Consider the following 18,229-nt stretch of genomic DNA (forward strand, 5'->3'; position numbering starts at 1 on the left):
AAACAAGAAGAAGTGAAAATTGGCATATACCGTATTTTCTCATTGTTTATTTGTTATTATACATTGTTAGTTGAGTTGTTTGGGTTTAGTTCTCTTGTGTTCTTTTTAGAAATAAATACAGTTTATATAATAATGATAACCATAATAATAATGATATTCAAATATTGGGGGGGGTGCCAAGGGCCCCTACTGTGTTTGGTCCGGCACTGTCAGTACGTCTGCTATGATGTGAAAAACCTCTGTAGACTTACTTTTCTCATTTATCTTTCAATGATACTTTTTCTGAAAGAAAAAATAAAACAGATCAGTTCTGGAAAAGTCACTATGCTGCATATCTTATTGGGTTTAATTATAATGATCATCTTTCTGACGTTATCATACCCATGTATTAACTATGTGTTTATTGCCAACAATGAAACACGAGTGACAGAAGTGAGAGACAAGTGTTTCCTACACAGAGAATCCATTTCCTACGCCACGTTTCTGCTGGGTTGTCACACCGCTGTTACAGCGGTGACACTCTCGTTCTGCTGCTGCACTCCCTATCACTGGGAGCTTCTCAGCTTTCTCTTATTATTTTTTTTATTTCAGTCTGTTTCATCTGTCTTTTTTTCCTCCTCTATTTTTGTTTGTCTCCTGGCTGACTGAGTGAGTGAGTCGTTGGTTGTGTTGCGTCGTCTTTGACAGCAGTCTGGGAGCCAAGCTGTCACTCACGCAGCTCCTTGGTCCCACTGTCTTTCTGAAGTCAGTCTCCATTAATATAATAATGGCGTATAGTCGGCGCCACTGAATATTTTACTGTAATGTTCAGCAGAACATTACCCCCACACTCAACGCCACACAGAGAAAGTCTTATTGTCTGACAGAAACTTTTTATTTTGACTGAAAGGTCTTTGTGAGGTCTGTTTCATCTGTGGAAGTTTCTGTGTTTTTGTTGTGTTTTCCTTTTTGTGCTTTAGGAAAAGTGCTAGGCCCCCGTTTGATAAAGTGACTGAGGGTATTCTTTTTCTTGTCAGGCATCTATTATTGACACTTTCCAGGAATAGGCCTAGGTGCGCCGCGTGTCGGTGTGCTGTATTTGATTCTGCAGTTGTCATCTCAGGAAAACCATGTTGTTCAGTCTTGCAGGCTAAACAGTTCGCTACAATATCCTCATCGTATTTGACTGTGATTGGAATAGGCGTGTGTTTTCAGGAGGTGTCTCACATATTTACTGTAGGTGAAAAACAGTAATGCTTAGTCACAGACATACAGTACATACTACGTGGTGTATTGATTGTATGTTCTGCCATCATTATATTTCACTGATAACTCATTTATATTTCTCGTATGCTTCCCTTTTCCATCTTCCTCTCCCTCTCTGGATCTCCTGTCACTATCTGTACAGGTGAGCAGGGTGCAGTGACAATGTTTCCTCTTTTCTTGTTGGATCATCACATGACCGCCAGGGAGCTTGGCTTCTGGAACGGCGTCATCGCCATGGGCTTCTCCATCTGTGGGTCATCCCTTGGAGGCCTGCTGCTCGCCCAGTTCAGGTAGCCTTCATAAACACTGTAATTCCCTCCAGGTCATATCACTGGCTTCAGCATTATTGTTTTTTTTTTTTTACAGCAGTAGTATTTTGTGACTGAAGTTTTTTTCAATGAATAAAATGCATCAAAAGTCAAAGACTTAATTATACATTCTTCAACAGAGTTGTCCAGGATTCACTAGACTGCAACTAAAAATTTAATAATGGATTAATCTGAGGTTTATTTCCTTTTTTTAGAGCAAAAAAAGAAAATATTTTTACACCTATTTTCCATATTAAACAGAAAAATACCACCATAGTCGTCCCTAGAGGAAATATCAAAAAGGCTTGGAGCAGATCTCTCTGTGCTCCTGATGGTCAAAGTGACAGCTGTGACTGAAAGAGACATAGAGACAAAAAAATCACACATGCCAGGCTTTTTTCGGGTTGTTGTGAGGCATACCAGACACAGCGTCAGTTGTCATATACTATGACACACTACATGGGATAAAACGATCGATTATCGTGCACGGAACTCATTGACATTCACGATCTGAGACGACACCATGGGACGGCCGTGTTGGGCTGTATTTGGGCTGATATCGTGAAGGCTGAACCCGGCATTAGATATTCCCCTGCCATTTCTCGCTTTGCTGGCTGGTTTTGTACTGTAACTTTATCCCATGAATGTATAAAAAGAACTGGATACAGCGTTGGAGGTGGAGACACAGTACATTCTCATGAAAGTTGATCAGTGGTGCATTAAGCCAAAAGAGTTCAACTGCCACGTATGTGTGGTTCATACAGCAGGCGCTCTGGACATTTCCACAGACTTGAGATGTCTTCGTCCAGTTCAGCCTTCGCTGACTTTAATGGGGATGAAATGCTTCAGTTGTGTGCATCTTCGAGACTTTCTAAATGTTATCGTAGCAAATGAATCAAACCTCCGACTGTGAAGCGAGTCATTTCTTGGGGTAGATGCTTAAAAAAAGTTAGGCCTAGCCTGTTTGGGCCACAGAGCAGCATTTGACAGATATAACAACACTGTTTGGCCACTGTGAAAATTGGCCTTAAAGCCTTGCGCACAGGCCTGCTTTATCCCCACCTTTCAGAGTCGCCATTTTTCTCAGCTCAGCTGCCTGTTCCTCCAGTAGAGACTGAACTCTTGTGTGTGTGTGCACCACAGTACATCCCCATAATAAGGCATCTCCATATCAGTAAAACAGAAGTAGGAGTCTGTATTTTTGATGTTTTGATGTTGTTGTCCAAAAATACTGAAAAATATTTTCCACAATCCAAAAAAAAAGTCTTAAAATGTGTTGTTTAGTCTGTCCAACAGTCAAAAATCCCAGCATAGTCAGTTTACTGTCATTGAAGTCAACAAACACAAGAATTTACATTTGAGAAGCTGAAATGGGGTAATTATTGAATTTTTTAAACAAGTTACTGATTCTAAAATTGTTTTGCTTCAGTGTTTACGCATGAATGCGGACATTGAGCGGCCATGGTCAGCAGGGATGTGTATTTCTTGACATTAATTCTTTTTTGAGGGGGAAAAATTACAACTGTTTTTTAAAAAAAAAAATAGAAACAAGCCATCCTGATGCAGTTGAAAATTGTTACCACCGTACAACCAGTGGAAGAATACAGTTTTAACCTAACCCTACAACACAATTTAACACAGTAATTAAAAACAAGTCAGTGTGTTGAACATGAGCTGTTATGAGAAAGCAAAAGCAGACCAGTGTTTTTATATAAAACTGGTCTGGAATTTCTAGCATTGGGAAAGAGGTGAGGATTGATAAGGTCTAGTCCACTGCACCACAGGAGCATGTATCTTACTGCCTCACTCTCTGTCCTCTCATCCTGTCAGATGTTACAGTACCATCATCATCATCTTCCTCCTCATCCTGCTCCTCTTCTTCTTCCTCCTCCTCCAAGCTTTTTGTGTACACTGACTCCTTCTTTCCTGCAGCTTTCTTCCCTCTCCTTTATCTCGTCCTCCTCACTCTGGGCCCGTTCTTCCAGATTTATTTTTTTTATCACTCTTCATAGGCTCTTGTGTGTGTGTTTCTGCCTGTCTGAATGTGTGTGTACAGTAATTTAAGTAAACATAGCCTTGTTTGAGAGCTCAGGGACCCCCTGTGTCTGGTGTGTGGTGTGAGAACAGCATGAGCAGCAAATCCATCACACACACTCATGCGTGCACATACACTCAAACACACGTACACACCCCTCAGGGTTTGATCACAGAAACAACGTGCAACTCTGGTGGAATTTAATTCTCAGATTTACAGACAGATACTGAGATGTTAGACTTTCTGATTAATATAACAAAATGGCTGCGTGTCAGTGTGTTCGATTAGTTTGATTATAGTGATTAGATGTAATGACCCTTTTTAAACTCTGGTATTCTCCTTAAATGTGCTATTTTTTAAAATACAGTGTTAAAAAGTCAGTTGATGCATAATTATAATACTGATGATGAGAATGCATGAAGAGAAATTTTTATAGCAAATATTTGTAATCCGATTGTATGTAAACCTTTGCAGTTTTTCCCCTTCAGCACATCGACACTGTGCCATTTGTGCTGGACCATCGTTGCATAAGGCTTTACGTCTGCGTACACTAGGATCACATCATAGCACAGCCCTGCCTATGGCCAGTGTGATGTAATGAGAGCTATAAATAACAACAATGCCTTTATGGAGGATAGTGTGTTAGTTCTCACACCGGGCGTTACTGTACTCTTAACAAACCATTTTTTTCTCCCTCCTTTTGTACATCTAGAAAATGTTTTGGGATGCAGCCAATGTATTTCATTAAGGGATCAGGAGGATTTGGGATACAGTATGTCAGTCAGTGGTGATAAGCTTGTGTGTTGGTATCTGTGTTTATGTGCTGTCCTATTCGTCGACATACGTCAGCTGCTCTGCGCTCTGTCCGATGTCAGTATTTTTGTTCAGCTGGCTTCCAGGTTTTCTCATCTTGTAAAGTTTCACTAGCTAACACAGAACAAGCCTCCAAATGCAGTATGTTTTTGTTGAGGGGAAAAGCACTTTCAAAAGATGTCACTGCCACACTTTGGCCTTTTGATCTTTCACTCTTCTCTCTGTCTCACTTGTAAAGGCAGCAAAATGTTTGCACACTGACAAAGAAAGAAAACAGTCTAAATGACTTCATCTCCTCTGAAATTCTCTGGGAGTCAGACACACTCTAAAAGCCATTTAGAGTCATCGGTCTTAGGAGTGTTAATAGTTAGTATTTCAGCTTTTACTGGTTACGGTTTCTGCCATGAGTGAAGGTGTCTGTGTCTGTATTGGGAAAGAATGTGTGAGAATATGTCTTTTTATTCCTTTAAAAGCATTTAACTCAAGGCAACAGTCAACTATTTAAGCCCACAAATGATGCAATAAACTGGAACAAGAAAATTATACATCAGCTTATTTGACCAGTAATTGAAGCACATTTGTTAGGTCAGTAAGTGTAACAGCCATTGAATCATTAAATAATTTCCCAACCTTTGTTTAAATTCAGTTTGCAATCACTGTATGAAATATTGTATGACAGATGAAAAACTGAACTTGATTATTCCACCTATTTTTACATTCTTTAAAGGAGTAGTGTTTAAGATTTAAGAGGATTTAGTGGCATTTAGTGTTGATCATAACTAGCTGAAACTTCTCCCGATTAGAAAGCCTATAGTGTTTGTTGTTCAAGAGCCAAATTATCTGCAAAGGTCTCTTCCTCTCCAAAACAAAAAGACCTGGTGATTTAAACCAGTAGAAACACTGAATAAAGTAGCTTGATGTTAAAAAAAAAAATCCAATGCCAATATGTAACAACTCATTTTGCTGATAACCGATGCAGATATCAGAAGCCCCCCCCCCATCTAATTTTAGTGATCATCAGGTCTCTTCTGTAGTGGAATTCACATCATATTACGTACACCCTTATCATGGTGGCTCACCAGCAAATGGAGACATAACATACAATGCCTGTCAAAGCAGGTGATATTCATTCATTGAGCAAAACAACCCCAAAACTTCAACTTAGGGTTTCATGTATTGACCACATTCACTTTGTCAGTAAAAAACAAAAAAATCGGTTTGTCATATTGGCAGAAATCAGCATTTTTGCCCATTCCAAAGTTTGATTTTAAAGCTGATATTTGCTAATACTGATGATGTGTTAATATTATCGTGCAGCCCTATCTAGAACCTGTGTTTGTCTGTTCTGGGCTACTGTAAAAACAGACGGACTCCACTGATGAATCCCCTCCCTATGTAGATATAAATAACTCATTCTAAGGTAATCAAAAGACAACGGTTCTTATTTTCAGGTGATTATAAGAAAAGAAAATCTGTCTTATTTAATGTATTATATTCCATTTTAGCCAGTTTATCCCTCTAAATCCTGCACACTGGAACTTAAAAAAAACATGAAATCTTTGTCTGTTGTAAAGAATCAGACAGTACCTCGGTATATTGAATTATTTAGTGATCAATCAGCACACTGGCTGCAAAGCCAAGATTTAACAACTATGTTCTAGATTAGATTATATTTTTTGCTTGTATGTACCCTAATGAGCACTTCTCTTTCCTCACCTTTTCCTGTCACACACTCTCTCTCTCTCACACACATACACACACACACACACGCACACACACGCACACACACACAGAGAAAGTGCTGTCCACCAGGCTATGGTCCCACCTCTAAAAGCTCAGTTGGAAGGTTTATCCTCCCACCATCAGAAACGGCTGAGTGGTCAGTGAGTGACCCCCTTTACAACCGCCACTGGCAACCTGAGAACATAGCTATTCTCATCTGGGCCCGGCCCGTGTGAGGTGGCAGCCAGGCAGGTTCTCTTTCTCACACACACACACACAAACACGCACACATGCACCCACACACAGCCACACACACACACACACACACACACACACACACACACACACACACCTTAGCATCTCTTGAGAGTGCGCGATATGAAAGACTGTCATTGAGAAGGGAGGTAAAGGAGCAGCAGAGAAGAAGAATGTCTTTAGCATGTGAATGATGCAGGATTGGCTTTCCAGCAGAGAGGTAAGGAAAGGCTGTGCAGAGGGGGAGAGATGGTGAGGGGAGAGGATACAGAGACGGGTGGAGGAGAGAGAGAGAGAGAGAGAAAGAGCAATGTCTCGTACAGAAATAAAGTAAACTAATAAAGAGAATTTAGTTGATTTAAAGATGAATTTAAGGTAGGATGTGCAAAAGGTTTTCTTCATAATTACTTATGATTAAGTGAAAAAAAAGGTTCATTCGTCATGGTTCTCTACTTTTCTTATATAAGCAGATTTTTTGTCATGCTCTATTTACTCTGAAACACAGGTGAGTTTATTTTATCATGGTATTTGAGAGTGAATACAATTTTCTGTTGGGGGTAGCATAAAAGGCTTATTTTTTTTCATCCGTGGTCACTGGAGCAAATATGAAAGGTATACTATGCAGAATTGTTGGTTATAGTTTGTAAATACGCTCGCAGACAAAAGTGAAAGTTAAAGCCAACCCCAGATTGATACTCATTTGGTGTTTAATCTCACTATGTTTGCGTTTTTTTTTAGCACAGCATGTCTTGGATGCCTGCTGTTTACAGTCTGACACCTGGATGGTATCTTTTTATAAAGTGGTCAAAGACACTGACAATACTAGAGCTGCAACAGTGAGTTGATTAGTCAATCATCAGACATTTTTAAAACTATTTTGACAACCGACTGATCGTTTACTCATTTTTCAAGCAAAAATCACCAAATATTTGATGGTTCAAGCTTGTCAGTGTGGGAACATTATTGTAAACTGAATATCTTCAGGATTTAAATGGTTGAATGAATGAATAATTTTATTTCGGTTACATACATCATGAGAAACAAACATTTCACACAAATGTTCTTAGTCAATAGCTGAAAAAAAAGAATAAAAAACCCTCATAGTCAACACTATAATTCTAAATGATTTTTACACTATAATCATTTTACCATATAATGTGTACTCTTTTTACATTTCTAATGCTTTTTTACAAATCAGCAGTTAGCAGCACAGTTTCTACTCAGCACTGGGTCCATTCCATAATTTGATTCCCAAAACTGAAATACATCTGTATTTTACATTGGTTCTCACTGTACATGTTTCAAAATTAAACAACCCACTTAAATGATATTTTCCTTCTCTTAATAAAAAAAATGAATACAGACAGGAAAGCTTTTGTTCACAACTCGAAAAACTATTTACAATGTTACACAATGTCTACAGATTTTAAGGTATAGGATCCTGTTGGTCAGACATAACAAAACATTTGAAGACGCCCCCTTGGGTTCTAGGAAACTATGATTGGCATTGTGATTGAGATTACATTTTTTTTCCACCTGTTTTTAAGTCATAAACACAGGAAAGAAAACAATTTGAATCTCTAATTTCTCTTGTTTTTCTCTCACTTGCCTCTTAGGGCTTCTGTAGTTATCTGATGTTTTCTAGATTGAACCATCGATTGGGAAAATAAAAAGCAAATTAATCAATCACAAAAAAAGCCCTAGACAATACTAATGTACCTGGTTTGAGTGTGGTCAAATACCTTTGTTGCATTTCAGCTGCCCTCTCCTTATTTCTTGTCCCATATCTTCTGTCCACTAAATAAATGAACACATTCAGAAGTCATCCATGTTGTACTACATACTTAAAAAAAGCCACAGGAAGGTAACAGTTATAGGGAAACACAAACTGTAATCAAATAGCAAAAATATGGTCAGACATGTGAAAAGACTTTTCAGGTATATCGAAGGAAGCTTGTTATTCACAACTCTGACAAAACTCATCAACAGTGAATCAAAAGGTAAACAGCCAAACAGTAACCAAGGTCGACCAGGGCATGCTGGATTTCATCAGGTTTACGCTCTCGAGACAAAACAAGTGTGTCGAATCAGTGTTTGGTTACCTCTTAGGGTAATCAAATTAAATTGTAAACTTAGCTGAGAAAAACATGGATGTTAAAATCTCAATCATGGACCGAAACTGTTAAATCAGATATCCTGCTTTGTGCGACAGGCTCCTTCTTCCTCACTGCCTTTTTTTTTTTACACATAAATAATTACATGCAAAAAAACATAAACAAACACACACACAGTCCTTTGAGTGGCAGGCGTCCTCTGAGTGATTGGCATCACTAATCCCTGATGTCACACAACAGTGTGAGCGCATGTTTGTATGTGTTTGTGTGTGTGCGTGTGTGTTAACAGTGATTAATTATCCTCCTCATGCTGGGGATCTCCTTAGGTTATTGATTACGTCATGAACCAAACCCACAGGGGGATGATTTTCTTGCGCTAACAGGGAATCAATTAGTGTCTGGGGACTTGTTTACTTAAGCACGTGCATGTTAATGTGTGTGCGCATACGTGTGTGTGTGTGTGTGTGTGTGTGTGTGTGTGTGTGTGTGTGTGTGTGTAATTGTGTGTGACATGAGAGGGATGTCTCCAAATGTAATGGTAACAGCCTTGAGCCACTGTCTCCACATGTCACAGTGCTCATCAATAACACTCAAATATGAAAGCTGCTGAACATCTCTCTGATACTTGGCTTGTTTGCTGCTCTCTCCTCAGCATCGGGGCTCTGATGCGACGTGTGTTTGTTTTGCGAACCATCAGCATGGTCTTCCAGAGCTCACTACTCACAGTACTGGAACCATCACCGCTTATGAAAGGTGAGACACAGACTGAAATACAGACTCAAATTCTACCAATTGCAGTGATCCTATATAGTCCAGTATATGATGCAAGAAGGTGATGAAAGGAGAAAGGAAGAAAATAAAACTTTCTATCCAAGTGTTTAATCACTCATTGAAGAAGTTTGAGTGACCCTGTTAGTCTTTTAATCTTCTCCATTAATAGTGTATAAGCACACCACATGCTGTTTACTGAAGTCTGTTGATTCGCATATTTAAGCTTCCCAGATATTGATCCCATACGCACACAGTTCTCATTTGACCTGCTAGTTTCTTGAATAAACACAGAATATAAAGTTATTAACATGCAGTACATGTAAATACAGGCCTTTAGGCTGCAGATGTATGAAGTGAGAGTATGACAAACTGTCACACTGATTGAACTTCACGAGCTTCTAATTAGAAATGGGATATATTAGTTAAGAGTGAGAACTGTTTATTCAACTCAGTCACATTGTTTAAAGGTTTCCGTTTAAGTATGCTCCTTATTCATAAACACTACAGACTCATGTAATGTGGTGAATTAAAAAAAGTCTAATAATGCCATACATAACACATTTGCACTCCCAACTCCCTAATACCGATGCCTGCTCAGTGGCCCTACACATCAGAAGTATGTCACACTAGGTACCCCTCCAGAATTGGTTTTCGACGGTCAGGGAAGGCCTGCCAATATACACGTGTTACATGAATTGTTGACCAAGCACAGCAAAACTGCATTTGAAGAGGCACTTTCAACACTTACACAACAGTGACTGAAACACACTCAACAATACAACAAACTGCATTTTAAAAAATGAGCCTTAAGTTGAGCCAACACCTCTGACAATCTCAACACAAACTACACTGTAACTACTCTGCTATTGTATTGTGGTGTTTTTGTTAGTGTGTTCAGCCCCTGGATGTTAGTGACATAAGGTGTGTGTTGTCCAATTTTTCTAATGTCGCCTGATTTCTTTCAGCCTGGCTGGCAGGTATGTAACTGCATATTAAAGCTCGACAATGTTTGTACAGCGCAGTTTTCCTATAGATGCTTCACTTCGTAGGGAAAGCTGTAAAACTGTCAGTAGAATAACTGGCGCCTTTCCTTGTCTGGTCTTTGGTTGAGTGACCTGAAGCTTTTAACAGAAGTTTTCAAACTTTTAAAGGTGGTGAAGGATAAATAATGAAACAGGAAAAATAACAGAAGAACATATTTCTATTATATAAAATGGTGAGTTTTTTTTCTTTCACACTTAGTTGTTTTCTTTAGAAAAGTTTTATCTCTTCATCGCTCCAAAATGAATCAAATTGTCACAGAGGCAGAAATCAGGCTTTGTTGAGTTTCTCACAGATCATGTAGACATTTTCAAACCTGTGATGAGGGGACACAAGGAGAAATCGCTTCATCTTATAGGCGGCGGATTTGATTTGACATGAACTTTATTTGCAACTGTCAAAAGGTAAGAGACGCGGCACTTGTTAAATACATATGGGGATTACAATGCACTCTTTGAGACAGTCTCTCCAGGAAGGCATTCATCATGTTGCACTTATTTGTACATGCAAAAATCGACAGAAATATTTATTTAAAGCATGAAAAACTAGCTGGAGAGAAGTTTATATACTGCTTACTCTCTCACCTTCGCACATCTGGCCAATCGCTATGTGAATGTTGGATTGTTACAAAAATTGTCGGACACAGCTTCACATCAGAAAAAGGTTTTGAACCACTGACCTGCAGCAAGTGTTTGAGCCAGATGTTCAGTGTTATAAGAGAGAGTGATGCCGAGGACACTGACAGACAGGTGCTCGCTCTGTCTCTGTCTCTCTCTCTGTCTCTGTCTCTCTCTCTCTCTCTCCAGAGAGCCATTCAGTTATTAATGTCTGAATGACACATCTAATTCTGTTACACAGCCAGTCGCAAAGCTTTTGGGATTCAGATTCGCGCCATTTATCTCCGTCTGAGTTGTCTGTTCCCCTATCAAGACTCTCACGCTGAAAGTTGAGGCCTCCCCCTCTCCCCCTCCTTTAAACCCAGAACAAAGATTTCAGGAAAACTCAACCAAAAAAAATAAAAAACATTCAGTTTCAGATTTTTCAATATTACATGATAACCCTCCGCTTCCCACTTCCAGTCTGATCAGTCGGTGTATCTGTGTGACTCCAACAGTCTTGTGTCGCTGACTGAAGAGTCTTATTCGGGAAAAACTCTGGCGGCTTGAGTGAATAATTCAGTGTTAGCGGGAGCAGAGACAGATAGGCTCTGTGGTTCCTCTGTGTTTCCCCACTAACACCGCTCTGCCACTTCCCCTCAGAGGATACACTACATGTGTTTTGGGGACGAGGGGGGGGTGGTGTGTGACGGTGGTGGGAGAACGGAGAGGAGACACTTTAGCAGCTTACTGTTTCTCGCTGCTTTGTCTCCATACTTTGACTTCTACATAGAATAGTATAGTGAGAGTAGCAGAGCAGACAGCAGTGTAAAACTGCTAGTTTTCTGCCTTTTTCAGATAAACTTATCTTGATTTTTTTGCTTGATTTTACTCGTGTGTGTTTGCTCCCTCAGGTATGGCCGTCCTGAGCATGAGTGTTCAGCACTTCTTGGGTGGGCTCATCACCACGCTCACCTTCACTACCATGATGCATTGCACTCAGAGGGCCGAGGAAAGCATTCAGGTAAAACGCAGACTTTATTCATACCTGTCAGCAGCCTTATTCTAAAGACCCAGACTGCCGTTATGTAATTTTCTTTCTCTCTTTTCGTTATTTTTTTTAGTATTAATTGTCTCATTCTTTGGTGTTAGGTCATCTCCTGCGGTGTAAAAAGACGAAGCAAACTTTTCTTCTCTTTTCTCCTTCCTTCCCTTATTTCCTCTCCTCTGTCATGGTTTAATTGTGCCATTATGTAATTGTAGGTCATTTCCTTTGGATGTCAAAAGCCAGAGATGGAAATCCTCAGCATACATTACCACACCTACCGTCACCTATACCTGTCAGTTTTCATCAGCTGTTTCCACCTGGAAAATCTCAGACCCAGTTTCTATTCATTGCTCGTTTCTTTTCTCTCTGTCCCTCACCCCCCACTCACTGGCATTGTCCCTCTCACCACCTCACTCTGTTTCTTTGTCATGCTGTAGTCCTTTAAATGCTCTCTGACTTTTTCCTCTCCTTTCCCATTTTCTCCTCTTTGACATAACTCCTTTTGTCCCCATCGTAACTGGGCCATCGTTGCCTGGAGGTGATCGCTGCTCGCGCAACCATTTAGACATCACTCAGTCAATCTCTGAAGGTGACAAATTATCATTTAAATTGCTGTCACTCTCAAAGTGGAGAAGAAAGGGGAGACAAATCACAGGCTGTAACACAAATATCAGGATCTGGTGTCTAATAAAATAAATAACAGGAGAGAACCAATCACAACCTGTGATGATGAGAACCACGGTTAATTTGAGAGGTTCTCATGACACATACAGTATACTGTTTGCCTGTTAGTGTGTCGGAGTGTGAATCAGTGTGTATGTGCGCACACAGGAGGGGGGAGCATGAGCTCTCCTGTGCTCGTTGTGTGTACATGTGTGTGTGTGTTATTGAAGGTAGTGCTATCCAGTGACAGAAAGCTGATAGTGTGAGTGCTTGTTAACGATCCCCAGGAGAAAGAAACCCAATCTGTTAAACAAGTTGCTCAGAATAAAGGCACTCCACTTAGCTGTGGTCACACAGCCTCTCAGCGCTCTCTACCTCAGTGTACTGACCACAGTTAGCGCTCAGATAGTCTGAACTCACCACTACTTCCTCAACTCTCATCGAGCTGATATCAACTCATTTTCAGTCTTTCTTTTCTACTGTATTGACCGTCATGATGGTGGTCAATAGAAATGGTAGAAAACAAAGCCAATTTCGAGTAGGGTTGTTCCAAATGTGAGTGTGTGTGTGTGTATGTGTGTGTTTTTTTTACATTCAAAACTTATATTATTTTTTAAAATTCCAATTACGCTCCAAATGTCTATTGTCATATTTTATGATGTCATCACCCTAAAAAAAAATTAAATAATAAAATAACATAAAAAAATTCAAGTCCTTGAACAAAATCCTCAGTTTGAATAAAGTGATTCATCCAATTAAATAAATTATTCTTTTTTGAATCAAATCAACTTCCTTTAATGAATAAATGTATTTTATGGTGCTGCTAGATTGCCATGTTCATACAGTTGAATGCCTCCCTTTGCGTGCTGCAAGCAGGAGAGTAAATGTTTTTTGAAAGGCTCAATGCCAACAAAAATAAAACTAAAAATATTAGTGTTGCCTAATTTTAGCTGTAACTGTGCATAAATCACACGAGTAAATAGATGAATAGACGTTCAAAAAAAAAAGCTGCAAATTTGAATTTCACCTTTATAAAGAAGCTTTGAAGCCTCAAACAGTTTTGAATTTGGAGTTATGTCGTAGACATTTATGTGAGCGTTTATAGATGAAAATGTTACAAAATCATCAGCATGGTTCAGTTCATATATATATTATGGGGGAATTTAGAGCTGCAAGTCATCGTTCGTTGAGACTACAAAATGTCAGAAAATAAAAGAAAATAATTATTTTTTGTCTCAGTATAAAATTAAAACATACTCAGTTAACAAGAATGTAAAGGAAAGAACAGCAGCAAATTATCACATTGTAGAGCTGGAATTTCAGCTGTGTATTGGAAAGAATCTGGCAATACGATATGAGTCACAATACAGGCACGAGATTCACTATATTGCCATATATTATGGTACTGTAAGCAAGGGGATAGGGAATTTTAGGAAAACTGCGCCAACATATTCATAAAATCTGAGTTATAAACTCAGAGCACTGGGATCTACATTTGTATTTATTGTATCACACTCCCTGTAACACACTAGCATATGTTGTTACATTGCTGTGGAAGATCAAATGATGTCAGATAGATTACAGCTCTGCTATCTCGCCATCGGGGCTTTAAAGCACAACACAAAATCACCACTGCCACAAATCATTGCATGTAAGCTATTATTCATAAATTATCACAGCGGTGCTAAGAAGTGATGTATCACAAGACGTAATTTGCAATACTCAAGTGTCTAAGTATTTTCTTACACCGTGAGCTGGAACCAGTTTTTTTTTTTTTTGCTTAAGAAATGATGATTAACTGATTTTCAAAACACTCTGCTTTTTTTCTACTCTAAATTATTTGACTAATCGTTGCAGCTTGTCTCTGAATTAACAATATAAATAGTGCATAGCAAAACAAACATTTTTATTCCTGCAAAAGAAGCATGTGTTATGATTTGTGGATATACTGTACACCAGCAAAGGATTACAATGCTCACACTTGTTTTTCTTCACACATTTGAGCCATCAAAACATCCAACTGAAGGTTAACTATTTCATTTTTTTCATTTTATTTTACCTGCCTCACCTGAATGCCTGCTCTCAGCGCAGAGAGAGGAGGTTTGGAGAGATTAGGTAATCTCTGTCCCTCTCTCCATCTTGAAAGCCTCAAGGCCGAGATCAGATACTCGTCTTCGTTTGGCCTCCATCCATCGTCTCAGGCCATGATCTCACGCTTTCTCTTTCAGGCTTCCATCTTTTGTTTCCCTCTCTCTCTCTCTCTCTCTCTCTCATATCGTTTCTCTTTGCGGTGGTTTTTCCTGAAAATCACACAGTCTGTTGTTGCAAATTATTCTGTATTCCAGGATTAAAAACTGATAATTTGATAGGATAAAGTGTTGCCTCTCTACTTTCCCAGCTACTCCCTCTGTTAACTTACAATGTGCCTTTATTTTCCAAACCCTCTCCTTCTCCCTTGTCCTTTCACCTCTCTCTTCTTTACCTCCCACTCTTTCTCTTTTCTCATCATTCCTGCTCCTCTCTCCCCCACATTTCACCTCCCCGCTTTTCCTCTCTCCGTCAGGCGACCCACTACAGTTTCTTGGCGACTCTGGAGGTGCTGGGGAAGCTGACATTCAGCGCTCTGGCTGGAGGCGTGGTGGATTGGTTTGGTTTCCAAGTTGCCTTCCTCTTCTTCCTCACCCTCTCCGCTGGGACGGCCCTGCATGTGTGGACGGCTACCTTCACTGGTGCTCTCAGGGAACACCAGCTCAAAGAACAGCCCAAGTGAGATCAGCATCGGGGCGATAGGTCCTTACACGGGGCGTTGGCAGGTGCTTGAAATGTTTTGAAATAACTTGACAACCAGTATTCAGACACCTCAAAAGTCTTTGAATCCCGATAAATATAACACTCACAACTTCAGCAAATCATTTTCGTCTAAAAGATCTTGAATGAGTTCTTGTTCTGCCATTTTTAAGGAGAAATCAGCCATGCGGTAAATTACTCTTTTACAGAGTGTGCTTTTATTTTTTTAGTTTGTCTTTTCAAATTGCACAATTGTCATTTCACTGGCAAAACTGGCCTTATGATTTATTTATTTTGCATTTGACCATGTCTGGAAAAGTCTTAATATTTATAGTAGGGTGAGGAAACTTGCAGATAACACATAGGTAAGGATGAGCAGAACCGGCAGTGATGCACAGTCAAACTGTGGAGAGTTAAGAAGTACTTTAGGAAATATAATCTAAGCTTTTTTTTAGTCATCTGAGCCATTTTTCTGATTTGATAAGCCAGCAATAAGAGCTGTAGCCAAAAGCAATATTGCTACTCTGTGACGCTCGTTCTATCATGTTGTACTGTATGTGAATATATTCGTCATTCTCCCAAGTTGTATGGTTTACAGTTCTAAACAAATGAATCTCTACTACCTCGTATCAGCGCTGTATGGTACGATACACAGGAGGCGAATGTACAGTAGCTGCACCAAGTAGAGCAAACCCTTGTTCACGATGAATAGTTACAGCACATACATTATATGTTACCTATTAGCCACAACAGTTAGCCAAAGTAGGTTTGCAGTTAGTGCAGCTGTTTCCTTTTAGGAAGAGAATAACAATGCAGTTTAGCTGTTGAATAGGGAGCATTTATTCTGTTTAAGTTACCACAGATTTTCAGAGTAAAATCCCAAATGGGTGACTGCTTTCGCCTTGCGCGAAATGTCAGCCTTACACACTGCATGGTGCCATCTTGTCTTCGTTTTTCAAAGAATGAGACGCATCAATAAACTCTTTGAATAACTTGATAAAACCTAAAAGACCAATACCACTGGCAAACTGCAGTCACTTTTGTGTTCTATGTTTAGAAAATATTAATAATATGTACTATAAAATATATTGTAATGCTCCATGGTACTGTACGCTATATAGAATAATTCTCCAGGCTAAAAATATGAATGAAAGCAGCACAGAATGTTTTCTTTTCATCAGGCTCTGTACTGTAGGTGAATGTATTCCTAGAAATTAAATCTTAGACCTCTTCCTAACATACAGCGAGCAGGCAAATGCTAGCAGATGGAGTACAAAAAATTGTCTACATATTCTTTGATCGATGTTGCAGCATGAAGAGTGGATTAGATTGTTTTTGCAACCTAATTTATTCCTCTGCAAATGAGTAGATATTTAAGTTATTATTCATGGCTTTCCTGCTGTGGATAATATCAGATATGCCACTTCTTAACCTTGGAAAGAATATTTATTCAAACCGTTTCTGACCAGTGCAAAGTGAAATTGCAGTGTTGGAATACTGGAAGTCCACAAACAAATTTTAAGTCTAACAGCCGCCAGTTGCAAGTAGCCTAATTGTTCTTAAGCAGACCGATTGGGATGCACAGCTGTCAATCATGATGACAAAGCCCCTTTTTATAGCATCAAAAAACTGTCTGAAACTTGACTTTGATATAGATCAAAGTAACAAAAAACAACCTTAAATGACAGAAACCATCTTTGGGAAAAAATAATTTGACATGTACAAGTTTGATGTCCAATCCACTAACATTGAGGGGGCGGGCTTTATGACCTAAACTGCAGTAAGCCATCAGGGGGCTGCAGGGGAACTGTCATGTCGTCCATCTATATCTACAGTCTGTGAGCCAGAGAGAGAAATTCCATAGGGTCAATGCTGACTGCACAATACATAAATTAATCAGACCCCAAATTTGATGCCATGCCCAACTTAAAACATTAGCAAGTGCATATAAACTACATTGTATCCCAGCTGCTAGGTGATATCAAGCCATAAACTGTTCTGGTTTTTGAGCTAGTCGTGAGTGTTTGCCTTGCAATATTGGCTGTTGAGAAACCAAATTAATAAGTCTTCCCTCCATTTGGTGGCAAGCTAGCTATGACCTGGAGGTATGACATCAGGTACAATGGATTTCTTTCTCTGAATTTCTCTCTTAAGAATCTGTGCTTGATGAAATGACTTTTTATCCATGTTGACTGCTGACTGGGATGGAAACGGAAACGTCAAGGACTTCAGGGCGCCAGTGTCGCTTTTAGTCAATAAAAATAAGTTGAGGTGGAGCAAGATGAGAAACGTTGCAAAAATAGAGCCAAGTCGAGCTTTTTTTTCATTTCATTGGGAAAAACTACAGCAATGTCCACTTGTTGGCATTGCATCTCGTTAGGAAGAGGTGCTAAAATTAAGAATTATGTTGAAAGGAGACAGGCACGTAAAACAAGTACGGATTGGTTTATATAAAGACAGTAATCTCCGTAATTTCAACCAAAATAAACTTGCTTTCACCTACATCATAACTACAGGAATGCCATATCACACCATTTCTGATTCATCCATGTAGCCAGGTCCTCTGTCATGAGATTTGCACAAAAAATAAAGCTGCTGAGTGAATCTTAGCGTGTGTTGTTTGTTTGTGTGACCTCTGGTATTTACCTCCTCTCACAGATTTTACCACACTTTCTGTCCTCGGGGGAGAGGTCCTGTGTGGTCTATGAGGACATTCCCACCTTTGAAAATCCGGCGTGGCTTATAGCGGCTCTGAACACAACACTGGCTCTCCGCAGTGCCCTGGCTGAGGGCTATGGGAGTGAATAGGGCCCGTGTCACAGGATCCACAA

The 18,229-nt window shown here is 39.5% G+C and overlaps 1 protein-coding gene across 1 annotated transcript in view; it reads left to right on the forward strand.

Annotated features, from left to right (window-relative positions):
- The window catches only part of slc33a2 (solute carrier family 33 member 2), a 29,760-nt gene extending 11,753 nt beyond the window's left edge, over positions 1-18,007 (forward strand). Inside the window, exons 3-6 of the mRNA XM_042487478.2 lie at positions 1,388-1,535; positions 9,145-9,245; positions 11,815-11,924; positions 15,175-18,007. Coding sequence (XP_042343412.1) covers positions 1,388-1,535; positions 9,145-9,245; positions 11,815-11,924; positions 15,175-15,381 — 566 coding nt within the window. The 3' untranslated portion in view covers positions 15,382-18,007. The remainder of the gene's footprint in view (positions 1-1,387; positions 1,536-9,144; positions 9,246-11,814; positions 11,925-15,174) is intronic.
- Positions 18,008-18,229: the final 222 nt, after the last annotated feature.

This window comes from Plectropomus leopardus, chromosome 4, assembly GCF_026936395.1.
Source record: "Plectropomus leopardus strain MGB_pleo_1.0 chromosome 4, ASM2693639v1, whole genome shotgun sequence".
Taxonomy (NCBI): Eukaryota; Metazoa; Chordata; class Actinopteri; order Perciformes; family Serranidae; genus Plectropomus; species Plectropomus leopardus.